Source organism: Sprattus sprattus (genome assembly GCF_963457725.1).
Source record: "Sprattus sprattus genome assembly, chromosome: 2".
In the NCBI taxonomy this organism is placed as follows: Eukaryota; Metazoa; Chordata; class Actinopteri; order Clupeiformes; family Clupeidae; genus Sprattus; species Sprattus sprattus.
The window spans coordinates 27,781,485-27,794,088 of record NC_137921.1 but is presented as its reverse complement, the minus strand read 5'-3'; the positions used below and the strand labels follow the sequence as shown (position 1 = coordinate 27,794,088).

The 12,604-nt window shown below is 41.1% G+C and overlaps 2 protein-coding genes across 2 annotated transcripts in view; one reads left to right on the top strand and one right to left on the bottom strand.

Moving 5' to 3' along the window:
- Positions 1-462, bottom strand: h2bk1 (H2B.K variant histone 1; the record flags this gene model as incomplete). The annotated part of the gene is made up of 2 exons (XM_080831865.1): positions 1-237; positions 352-462. 2 exons carry the CDS (start codon positions 460-462, stop codon positions 1-3), a joined length of 348 nt encoding a protein of 115 aa, XP_080687991.1.
- A 1,179-nt stretch (positions 463-1,641) lies between these two features.
- Positions 1,642-12,604, top strand: part of eps15 (epidermal growth factor receptor pathway substrate 15) — a gene marked incomplete at its 5' end in the record, with an annotated part of 57,657 nt that continues 46,694 nt past the window's right edge. Inside the window, 10 exons of the mRNA XM_080832479.1 lie at positions 1,642-1,692; positions 4,814-4,855; positions 8,488-8,577; positions 8,896-8,943; positions 9,076-9,171; positions 9,388-9,450; positions 9,965-10,090; positions 10,655-10,714; positions 11,593-11,802; positions 12,314-12,459. Of these exons, the coding sequence (XP_080688605.1) occupies positions 1,642-1,692; positions 4,814-4,855; positions 8,488-8,577; positions 8,896-8,943; positions 9,076-9,171; positions 9,388-9,450; positions 9,965-10,090; positions 10,655-10,714; positions 11,593-11,802; positions 12,314-12,459 (932 nt within the window). The remainder of the gene's footprint in view (positions 1,693-4,813; positions 4,856-8,487; positions 8,578-8,895; positions 8,944-9,075; positions 9,172-9,387; positions 9,451-9,964; positions 10,091-10,654; positions 10,715-11,592; positions 11,803-12,313; positions 12,460-12,604) is intronic.

Sequence of the window (12,604 nt, the reverse complement as noted above, 5' to 3'; positions counted from 1 at the left end):
TCACTTTGAACTAGTGTACTTAGTGACCGCCTTAGTCCCTTCGGACACGGCATGCTTTGCCAGCTCGCCAGGCAACAGCAGACGAACGGCCGTTTGCACCTCTCGGCTGGTGATGGTTGAGCGTTTGTTGTACTGGGTCAGTCGGGACGCCTCTGTCGCAATTCTCTCGAAGACATCATTGACGAAAGAATTCATGATGCTCATTGCTCTGCTCGAGATACCGGTGTCCGGATGAACCTGTATTGTAAGAAAGAAGATTTTAAAAGTGAAAAAAAAAAAAAAACTTTGTGAATATTTATTTTAAATAGTTAGGCCTACTAGTTGAATTTAATTTGAAGTCAAACTGCCTACCTGTTTCAAAACCTTATAGATGTAAACCGCATAGGTCTCCCTCCTCTTAGATTTTCTTTTTGTTGACTTACCGCTGACCTTTCCTCTTTTTTTGGTTGCGTCATCACTCATGGTTGATTCGGCTACTTTTCAATATATCACACAAGGTTATCAGATTACGAAATCACTGTTTTCCAACGTGGGAATTCAATTTTAACGTGGGATCCGTTTAAATAGTGAGTGCTGATTTGTGACGTCACTTAATTGACAAGAAGCCTACACTAATCATGCACGAATGAAAAACAATATCGTTAGCTACAATCATAGACATATGTCTATGCTTACAATGTCTGCCTGTAAACATGACTGAACTATTTTGTCATATGAGTGTTTGTCTATTCTGAGACGCAACATTTGATCTGACACCACCGCCACATTGCGTATGATTAAACAGGCTAGTTTCATTTCACTCTATAGGCTAGGAGTCGACAGACATGTGTGCAGTGTGGATGGGGGGATACTCACAGAACCAAACCATTAGCTCCAGTCTGATGATGATCGTCAGCATCTAGGAATTAAGGACTACTTTAGGGATTTGATTCCAAATACAGAAAACCATTGCCCAAGCCTATTCCCCAGTCCTGTTTTTTTTACACCAAATTTGACCACTCGATGGCGCCATTAACGTGGGTCGAACTTTTATCTCATCATTCACCCACACAATGTATCCGGCTTTAATTTTTGAAAATCGCTGAAATTCTTGTTTTTACAAAATATTGTCCGTCAGTGTTTTTTTTTTTTTTCTTTTTTTGCATAGGGCAATAAATGAAGATGGACTTGACAAATTCAAATGGCCCAATCAAATGAACATTTTGATATTCTCACCAAGGAAGCCTTGGTTACAATTCCCCACTATCTTCCAGTCTATTTCCCACTATCTATCCATTAAGCAAAAGGTCATTTTTGCTAGAACAATTCAAGAACAGTAGCCTAAGCCTACTGTCCGGCAATCTAACATTGGGTCAATTTTGTTTTCATGGTAGGCTTGACTAAGTATTGCCTAGGCTACTTTACTTATTTATTAAACGATTTAAGCATTAAAGTCTGTAATGTGGTTTGTGAAGTAAAGTGCAACTTCGAAGCTGCACTGATTATGTTTTTTTTCCATTTAGGCCTACCATAACTTTGTCTAATCTGTCCATGTTTTCCAGAATACCGCCATGAAGGACTCGATTTGTAGAGCTTATTCTAGTATTATGAATCCACTTCCACGTTTTGAAACATCCCTATATTGCCACCATTGCCTGTCGGATGGACAGTGGGAACAGAAACATTATGGCTGCCAGTCTCTCCCTGACTCAGGTAACACTGTTTCTTCATATAAATGTTAGATTTCACCAGGACACAAAAGTTTAAGTCAAAGTTATGACCAATTATAAATATTTCATTATGGTGCTGTAGTGAAAACGTGCGCATTTTTTTCGGTTCCGTTTTTATTTATGTTTTGGAAGTTGTCTCCAGGCTTGGTTTTTCAAAAGTTTCAGCCTAATATCTGGGGTCTGCGTAAGGGCGTAGCTAGCTTGGTTTGTGTCAATTTGGGAACGGATATGTTTGAAATTTGTAATTGTTCGTCTATCCAGATAGATTTTATTGACATTCTTTCACATTTCAGAGCACCCAAAAGTTCGGTTGTCTCATTCTGATTGTTTGCGTGGGTCATGTTGCACTGTCAAAGCTAACCAGCTGCCTATCGGGTCGGGTCCGCAAGGTTAGCTGGAAAGGCTATCCAGTAAGTTAGCCTCCCGTTGGTGAGATGCGACTAGAATACCAACTAACCAGCTTGCTAACGCTAGTAAATTAGCTTATAGTGAATAGCTATGTGTGGACATAGAGTGGGGAACATTTATTCGTAGTTGGTCAAACTGTAACTAATGTGTTTCAACACTTTAAAACTGGAATGGTCGTTTCAAATTCAGCAGGAAGTTTACGTTAACCCAACGAAAGTTAAGGCTAGCTGGCTAGCTAGCGATATGTCGCTTTCTTGGGACAGTTTGAGAATACTTTTACTGTCTTATTCTGATATTGCCATTCATTACGAATGCAATACCTCTGTCACTATTCACAACGTTTTATTTCGAAGTGTGTTTTTAGGCACTTAAAATACTTCATACAAGTTAGTGAGCAAATTCCAAGTTGGGTGGCGTAAGTCCACTCGAACTGGCTATCTAGCTAATGCTAACTTTGCTGTCTGTCTGGGCACGGCATATTGAAAGATAAACGGTGATTCAATTGAAGAGTTGTTGTTGTTTTTGGATAGCTGTCTTATCTGGTAACCAGAAAACACAAAGCTTTTTAAAGCTGATATCAAGCTCAAAGTTGTCTTTTTAACAGTTAGCTAATTAGTAACCCAATTATCCTGACACCAAACAGGATTAATGAATGTCTACACAGACTTTTTGAAGCGAAAGGGCAAAGGATAAAGTATCTGCATTACATCTCAATCATGCTTATTGTAACATCGCGCCACTTAATGTTTATTTGTGAGTTTCTCCATATCCCTTTGCCTAAATGTACGTTACATTGCACATGCCAACTCTAATACCACAATCACATCCAGTATTACTACTCGAATATTAGTTGATAAAAAAATATATCTATATCTATGTAATACCCTACATTTAGTCAGGCCGTACTATCTGACCTTTATATTCATTTAATTACACTGAATTTGTTGATTGAGACTGTTGACTCAACATCTCTTACAGTATATGAATAGACAATTAAACTCTTCTTTCTCAACTTCAAAGTCTAATTAATGGAATGTAGCTGTTTAGTGCATTTCATTTGGTTTATATTCAATGTGACTTCCCTTGCCTACGTTCGAGCACAGTTACTGCATGCCTTGGTAAGAGAATGCCTGGCTTGTTAAGAAGGACTCATTGCGTTCTATGGTGGCAACAATCTAAAGCAAAATCGTAAATAGTGTATTTGGGTGTAACAAACATTGTCGTTTGACAGGGCGATTGTTCTGTGCACACAACTGTGAGAATTATGGATAGGATCGATGTGTGGTTGGCTGATGGTTACGTACTGATCAATTCAGTCTGGTTTGGTGATAATGTCACATTGCATCATGGCCTAAAACATTGGCATTGTTTGGCAATTCTGGACTGTATTTGTATAGAAAGGAACATGATTGTGACAATGTATTGTTTTACGAGCGGTCTCTTCTGTGTTTAGAATGGCACAATGCAAAAGGCACAGATCAATCAGTCATTTGGCTCATGTTGTAATGCATTCTACAAAATTGATCTGGCCACTGGTGGTGTTTGACATTCCGTCTGTGCAAACGGACCATATGGCTTCGAGTAAGTCATCAGTGGTCACAGGAAATGCCTCTGAAGAGGGTGGGGTGGGGGGCTGACACCGAGAGAGCTGGTGTTTCAATCACGTTTGCCTTACAAGTGGAAAAGGGAGCGGCAGCCTGCGTGTAGCCTGCGAGCAAAAGAGCCATAGAGAGAAGCAGAAGTGTGCCAGGCGTGTTGCTTCATCAAGCTTCAGTGACCTGATGAGACAGCAGCCTGTTTTGGTTGAAGCTTTGGGCCGGGCTACTTGTTGTTGTCAGTCATGTGCAATATACCCTTTTTATTATGTGGGTTAAATTTTGTGTCCATACAAAAGGTTCTGTGGTGCCTGGAAGTGGACAGTTTTATGGTCTACTATCAGTTGCAATTGTTTAGTATTTTTCTTTTTGTTATGAGTCATAATATAGCTTGTTGTGAGTGTGAAGACCAGACAAGAGGTCAGATGTTGAATGTTTAACTCAGGGGTGATGGAAAGACGTCTGTTGTGTTTTTGGGAGGGGGCTTCTCCTGCCTGATGCCGTGCGTCTGTCATCTGGTGAGCACTGAAGGATTTGCGTGAGGTCAGTTTTGCAAACTGATTTTATTGTGGTTTGCAAAGCAGCGTAGTGTAGGTCTGTGTGTGTGTGTGTGGGGGTGTGTGTGTGTGTGTGTGTGTGTGTGTGTGTGTGTGTGCTGGTCCTCCAGGCTCAATGATTGATGACTACAGGATATCCTCATGTCTGTGTGGATGCAGATGGACTGAATGCTTTTTTTCTGAAAAGCTCATACAAGACTGAAAATAATCAAAGGCTATAAGCTTGTCAACTGTGCCATAAGTGTACCATATCTTCAAATGAAGTCTGTAGTGAATGTAATGCATATGGTGTTATGGTGTATCTTGCAACTGCCAAAAGAATTGAGAACCTCTAGACAATGATTCTGAAACGATAGAAGAAATTTCCCAAAAAGTTCCAGTGCATTGTATGTAGCCTATGTTTTTGTAGCACTTGTCTCAATCTTTTAGTTCATTGAGAAGTAGGCAATGTCATTGTTTGAGGTCTACAAGCATTACTATTTTGCTGGTGCAGACAGAGTCTATGTGATTATCTTTAACATAATTTTCTTTTCTTCCTTTCAAGCTTTCAAGTGGGAATCCTGTCTATGACAAATACTATCGACAGGTAAGTTTGGCATCCAGAAGTGAGTGTGCACAGGTTGTGGAATCTTCCAAGGGATGGAGCGGGGATGTAGTGTAGTGGGTAGAGATGTGCAAGGACACTTCGACACTTGCTGAGGAGGGGTCGGGATTGAACTAGCGACCCTATGATTGCTGAACGAATCTCCTATTGCCCAAAACAGATAGTCTATGAAGTATAAAACTAGCATAGAAAAATAAATCTGTTAACTGAAATAAAAGTGACATTTTTCAAAACACTAAATATAAACTGCAGTGGAAAATCAAATCAAAAACCAAAGTGAAAGACAAAACAATTTACTAATGGAAATTTAAAAACTACAATAATAGCAAATAATCCGGATATCAAAACATATGCACATCCTGCATTCCTGAACATATCTGTATTTGTACATCTTCTTAAAAATATAAAATACAGTCTTAGCCATCGCAGACTATATAAACCAGAATACAGCAAGTGCATGTCATGTGTTTTGGCCTTGTTGGGTATGTTCCTGGCAGAGTGTGTGTGTGTGTGCTCTGTTGGATATGGCCTTGCCAGCACACAGGGCATGTACAGTACCTTGCATAAGTATTCACCCCCTTGGATGTTTTACCCTTTTATTGCTTTTATAAATCAGTCATGGTCAATAAAAGTTGGCTTTTTGGACAAAAAAAAAACAACAAAAAAGCCCTCTTCAATGTCAAAGTGAAAACAGATTTCTACACAGTTATGTAAATTAAATAAAAATATGTAATGAAAATAAGTGATTGCATAAGTATTCACCCCCTTTTATATAGACTGACCTAATTCAACAGAGGTCCAGCCAAGTGGTGCTAGAAGTCTCACAATTAGTGAAATGGGGATCAGTGTGCAGTGAATGTGTCTCAAGTGATTGTAGTATAACGAAACCTGTGTCTGGAAGGTCCATTCACTGGTCAGTATTCAGTAATTAGTATTCCTGGCTATTGTTAAACCATTAAGACCCAAAATCACTCTAAGCAACTCAAGGCCTTTTTACAGTACTACGATTCTCTCCGATTTGGTCGTAGAGGGACACTTTGGCGCGCCTTGGTAACACCTTCACCCAGGTGTTGACGCCCATCCGAGCCGTCGGAGAGCTGGTCGGAGACAAACGCTTTTTTCTAACTTTTCTTAAAGAGTCGGAGAGAGGCGGATACCCCCTTGGCTGTGATTGGCCAGCTTACGGCATCATTTCCAAACAACATCATTTCCGGAATCACACATGTCAGGACCTCACATTTCCTGTTTTCTGTCAAAATGTTTTAGTACGAGTTTGGTAAACTGCAAAGCTGCACAGCATGCCGTATTTTATATAAACCCTCGAAAAGTACATTTCTCCCGACCACTGTTGGTCTCTTGGCTGGTGGCTCGGTGTTGAAAGTGCCTTCTCCAACCAGCTTCAACTGACATCTAACGTAATTTGCTACGGAGTAATGCTGGCAGCATGTATTTCATGTATGTGTAGAACCTATTTAAAATGACTGACTTTACATAAAACGGCAGTGAAAGACATTTGAGTCAAACATTACTTTTGTCTCAATGAGGGTGGCGTGTGAGAGCATAACCAGCACGATAACGTTGTACTTATTAGCAGCGAGGCTAGCTACATTAGCAGCACACTTTTGAGAGTTATTGTGAATACGCTAACGCTTGATTTAGCGGAAAATCTAGTAAACGTACGTACCACCTGTCTCCTGTTCTGTTGTTGTTGTAGTTGTCGCTCAAATCGCTACAAGCACGTCCTCTGCTTATAACTCAAACTAGTCCAGCTCCACCATCAAACATTGTCTGTTAGTTGCCATCATTCGATGTTGTGAGGATTCCAGGGAGGAGGTATTTATACAATAAACGACTACCTGGGTTTATTTTTCTGCCCCTTACTTCATAGTTCTACGGGTATTTCTGTTCGAAGTGTGTATGCTTTGTTTTATAGTGACGTTTCACGCTAACACTTTTGACAAGGGCAACCGTCTCGTTGCAGATTAAACACATCGGTTTTGTCCTGCCCACAAGCAGCACAAATGCATAGCCAGTCAGTCCACTCTGTCTTAAATTCGAGATTTTTGGAATCAACTTTTCGTGTGTGAGGTGTGAGAGCCTGGCAGAGGATCATTAGTAAGTGTGCTCCTGTATGTGTTTTTCAACATATGGTTGAAATCGCAGTCCCACAACTGTATGTTGAGGTATGCATGTTCTTGCTGTGTGTCTGATATAACTTTAACACTGCATGTTGATTGGTATGATGAATACCGTGGGTTTATTTTTCTGGCCCTGTCCTCAGAGTTTGGGGGGTAATTTTGTTCGAAGTGTGCATGCTTTGTTTCATAGTGACACATTCACGTTACCACTTTTTGACAGGGGCAACCGTCTCGTGGCCAATGAGTGCATTGTCATAGCGTTGTAGTTATACAAAGGTTACCCAGCGATCATTGCAAATATGAATGTGACAAAAATACCAAAGAAAATAAGAACGTATTCATTTTATTGGATCGTTTTATAATAGTTTCTGTATTGTATGTAAGATAAGCATATCGTTTTGTTATAAATCGCTACTATGTTTTTCACAAAAAAATGACCACCATGATGGAGATACATTTGCCTTCTCAAGTAAATATATAGCATTAGACATACTAATGTTGACTGAGCTACATGTCTCCAAGGCCCATGTGATGACACCTGCCCGACAGGTCCTGAAGCAGCGTCAGTGACAGTTGGGAGGAAAAACTATCAATGACTTCCAATGAAGAGGTAATGGGGTAGCTACGGGCTCGACAAATAGTCGTTACCTCACCCAGCGGTCCGGCGTTGAATAGGCTTTAGGACGCATAGCCTTCGGAGTAGTAAGCCCGACCAGTACGTTCACATTTTTCTGAATCAACCGCCTGCCTCCGCCCGCCCATTTTTTTTTCGAGGACGGAGAGTGATGCAGAAGTATATCGAGGCCTTCAGATAAAAGGCTGTTGAAAAGTGTAAGTCAGGGGAAGGATGCAAAAAAATGTCCAAGGCACTAAACATCCCCAGGAATTCTGTTAAATCCATCATCAAGAAATGGATGGATTGTGGCACATGTGTAAATCTGCCTAGATCAGGCCGTCCTCACAAACTGAGTGACCGTGCAAGAAGGAGACTAGTAAGAGAGGCTGATTATTGAATACTGACCAGTGGGCTTTTTTGTGATTTTTTTTTTTGTCCAAAAAGCCAACTTATATTGACCATGACTGATTTATAAAAGCAATAAAAGGGTAAAACATCCAAGGGGGTGAATACTTATGCAAGGTACTGTATGTGTGTGGGGGTGTGGTTGAGTGTGTGTGTGGATGTGTGTGTGTGTGTGTGAATATATGTGTGTGTGTCTGTGTGTGTGTGTGTGGATATATGTGTGTGTGTGTGTGTGTGTATTTATATATGTGTGTGTGTGTGTGTGTGTGTGTGTGTGTGTGTGTGGATATATATATATATATATATATGTGTGTGTGTGTGTGTGTGTGTGTGTGTGTGTGTGTGTGTGTGTGTGTGTGTGTGTGTGTGTGTGTGTGTGAAGTTATAGATATATATATATGTGTGTGTGTGTGTGTGTGTGTGTAGACTGATGCTAGCTCTCTGCCCCACTGCAGGTAGATCCGTCGGGTAGTGGACGGGTACCAGCAGCAGATGCTGCCCTCTTCCTAAAGAGATCAGCCTTGGCAGACCTGGTGCTGGGAAAGGTAATTAAATAAAGTCATTACATCGAGTTCCCTTTGAGTTTCTTGGGTTTGATATCTGAGAAAGGTTACAAAATAAACAGTCAAATAAAGTCATTACATCGAGTTCCCTATGAGTTTCTTGGGTTTTGTCTCTTGAGTTTATAAAAGATTTGCATGTAAAAATATTCAGATGCTCCAAATCTTTTGTCACAAATTGAACAAATGTCTTAGGATATGTTTTACAATGTGAAGAACATAACTTGTTTAAATTGTAACTCTACGTTAATTATTAGTTTACACTATTAATAGTTTGCTTAATGTCTGTTTTGTTCCTCTCAGATATGGGATCTGGCAGATTCAGAACGAAAAGGATGCCTCAACAAACAGGTCCTCTTCTCTTTTCTTCTGATAAGACTAGACTAGATTAGATTAGATTGAACATTATGTAATGTCCAGAGTACATGTGCGTTGCGTTGCTATTGACTAGGATAACGCTAAATTTCCCTTCTTTGTTCACAGCAATTCTTTGTTGCCCTGCGATTAGTGGCCTGTGCCCAGAACGGGCTTGAGGTGGCACTGAAGAGTCTTAATGCAGCCGTTCCTCCCCCCAAATTTGTGAGTCGATTCTTCTCTCTCACTCTTCTCTTTTTTATCATAAAAGGAACCATTGTGGCCTCAAGCAGAAGTCTGAATAACTGTACTCAGCTTATCTGGGTTTCCAGTCAGCACTTACTCTCTGCTGATAGTAATGTAACATAACGGAAGCCAGCTTGAGTGTGAATCTGTGGCTGTTGGTGTCCTAACCTTCTATGCACTCCCTCTCCTCTCCAGCATGACACTAGCAGCCCACTTCTACCCGCAGGAGTGGCCGTTGATGGCCCATGGGCAGTCAAGGTATGTCATTTTCCCTCAAAGCATATCCTTCCATCCACCCTCTGGTCGATTAGGTGAGCTATGATGTATAGTGCGCAGAAAATACATCGGAACAGTTTGTTTTGAAAGGATTTATTTTCCGTAACTGACCGGCGAAGAATACATTATCCCGCTTATTATACGTTTACTTGCCAAAATGATTAAAAAAATATATCACACTATATTTTATTTTAATATTTAATTTTTGTGGCTTCCGCTAAGAAAACAAATTCTTCATGCAAATAGAACTCTATCAGACTAATGGAAATAAATGAAAAAAGTGAAATAGAAGCACAAACCCATTTCCCATGGGAGCGGTCATTCTGCATTCTGAGAAGCTGTTTAATTAATAATTCAATTAGTTAAGTGTGTTGATATGCTGACACTGAAATCACTTTCTTTGATATTCTCGCTATCTATGGCCGTTGTGTGTGTGTGTGTGTGTGTGTGTGTGTGTGTGTGTGTGTGTGTGTGTGTGTGTGTGTGTGATTTCTAGGCGGAAGAGAAGGTGAAATTCGATGCCATCTTTGACAGCCTCTCACCCGTGGGGGGTACGCTCTCAGGGGAGAAGGTCAAACCAGTCCTGCTCAACTCCAAGCTGCCCGTAGACGTCCTGGGACGGGTGAGGAACCGCCCAGTGGACAGCCACAGAGCTGGCTGTCAACAAAATGTTTGAAATAATACACATTTTAGTTTGAACTGTGCAGAGAAATGTTTCAAGTTTTTAGTGTCAAAGTTTGGCCAACACCGCCAAAGTGAAGGACTCAGTCACAACTCACCATCTCATTGATTAAATGATTGTAGGATGTCTTGCAGTGCGCGTAGTCAAATGTACTATGTAATGGTAGATATCGTGAGGCAATGATACTGTCCCTGTCTAGTCGTCTGACACATGGCCAGACAGGAATAGCCAAGCCAAGTGTGTATGGTGTATGTGTCTGTGAAATCCACTGGGTGGGAGTGTTGTCAGACTGTAAATCAGTTCTTATAGTATGACGATTCCGAGAACATCTTTGTCTAATGTGCGTCCTTGGCCTAGGCAGTTAGAGGGGCTTCAGTATTGATTAATAGCACCTACCATGTGATTGACAGCTCCCTTTCTCACTCTCTCACTCTCACTCTCTCTCTCTCCCACACACTCTCACTCTCCCTCTCTCTCTCTATCTCTCATGTGTTGGCATGGCAGGTATGGGAGTTAAGCGACATTGACAGGGATGGCATGCTCGACAGAGATGAATTTGCTGTGGTAAGTTAATTTCCATCGGTCTATGCAAACTTTAACCCTTCCTAATGAGTCCTTATGATATGATCAAGTAATGGTGGTGTCACCTTAAATAATTGAACACGGTGGCATTTAATGTGCTGAAGGGAGGAATGTCACTCCCATCGTACAGCTGAACAGATGGGCTGAGCAGCGCGGCGGGGCTTAACTGCTAGAGAGCATCTTTCAGAGAGGCTGTGATGGCTTGCATCCTCCCCATCTGAGTGTATTTATATGCCATCAATATTTACATTGACAGATGCGTCACTCTCTCGCCACCCTCAAGGCTAATAGGCTCTGCTCTGTCTCTCTCTCCTCTCCTCTCTCTCTTCTCTCTCTCTCTTCTCCCCCTCTCGTTTTGTCAGTATAAATTCATATGCTATCAATATTTACATTGAGAGATGTTGTACTTTCAAGGCTAAAGGGCTCTCTCTGTCTCTCTGTCTCTCTCTCTCTCTCTCCCTCTCTCTCTCGTTTAGTCAGTATAAATAAACTGGTATGTAATGACTGCGATGGAGAGTGTCTAGCGCTGTTAGCACACAGATTGATTAAATGACTGCTGCTTCCTTGAGGACTCACTTTAGTTCCTGTTCAATTTTAAAGAAGGTTGAATTCTGCCCAGGTCTAAAAATAGTCAAGGTAACCACATCATCAGCGGTTAGTGTAAGAACTTGCTTTACTGTAAGAACAAGGGCACATTTTCATGAAGTTCATCAAGCGTCAATGTGCAGAGATCTTGTTCACTCTAATTTGGTAGTAATGAAAGTGTATTGCAGAGTTTGTTCGAATGTCCTTATAACTGTGTGTCTGTGTGTGTGTGTGTGTGTGTATGTGCTCACGCGCACGTCTCTTCTCTCCTACAGGCCATGTACCTGGTCTACAGAGCTCTGGAGAACGAGACGGTGCCCATGTCTCTGCCCCCTGCTCTGGTGCCCCCATCAAAGCGGAAGAAATCCGCCACCCCTCCAGCCTTGCCTCTACTGCCCTCGCCCCCCTCCCTGAAGGAGGGCCGCACGTCCCAGGCCACCACCAAAGCACCGCCTCCCACTGCCACAACAATAACAGCACCTCAGGTCTGCTCTCAGCCTAATGCTATTACCAATAATACTACACAGATTACAGCTGATAGTGGTACTAGTACTATTAAGACTGTTAATGCTTACAACCATACTAATCCTCAGTAATACTTCTTATGATGGACATCTGTCTACTGTCAGTCCTGGTCCACTTTAAATCTCTCAATGCTAAACTTATACTTCTATTACTGGTTATAATACTAATATGAGCTTATTAAGTTAAATAACTTTGATAATATTAAATAATGATTATTTTATTGTATATACTATATATAATAATGTTAAAACATTACTAGTAATATCTTTTTTTGAACAGGCTTGATTTTTTTCTTTTTTTCCTTTCTATTCCATTTTTCAATTTTTTTTTTGTGTAAAGTAGTATTTATTGGTACACTAGGTCTCTATTGCTCCTAGCTTGACTGTTCTCTCCCTTGTACGTCGCTTTGGACCAAAGCGTCTGCTAAATGACTAAATGTAAATGTAATGCATGAGTGTTTTGTTTCCGCAGTGGGTGGTGTCCCTGGCAGACAAAGCGAAGTACGACGACCTGTTCAGCAAGACGGACGTTGACATGGACGGCCTGGTGTCTGGGCCTGAGGTGAGGGACATCTTCCTCAGGACGGGCCTTCCCTCTGCAACGCTGGCACGCATCTGGTGGGTTTGATGATGATGATGAAGATGGAGTGGCATACAGTCACATTTTTACATTTTACAAAACATTTTACTTTGTTAACTTTAATGATATTTTGATATGATGTGATTTCAATGTATCTGTATCCTTGTGAAAAGACGGATGAAA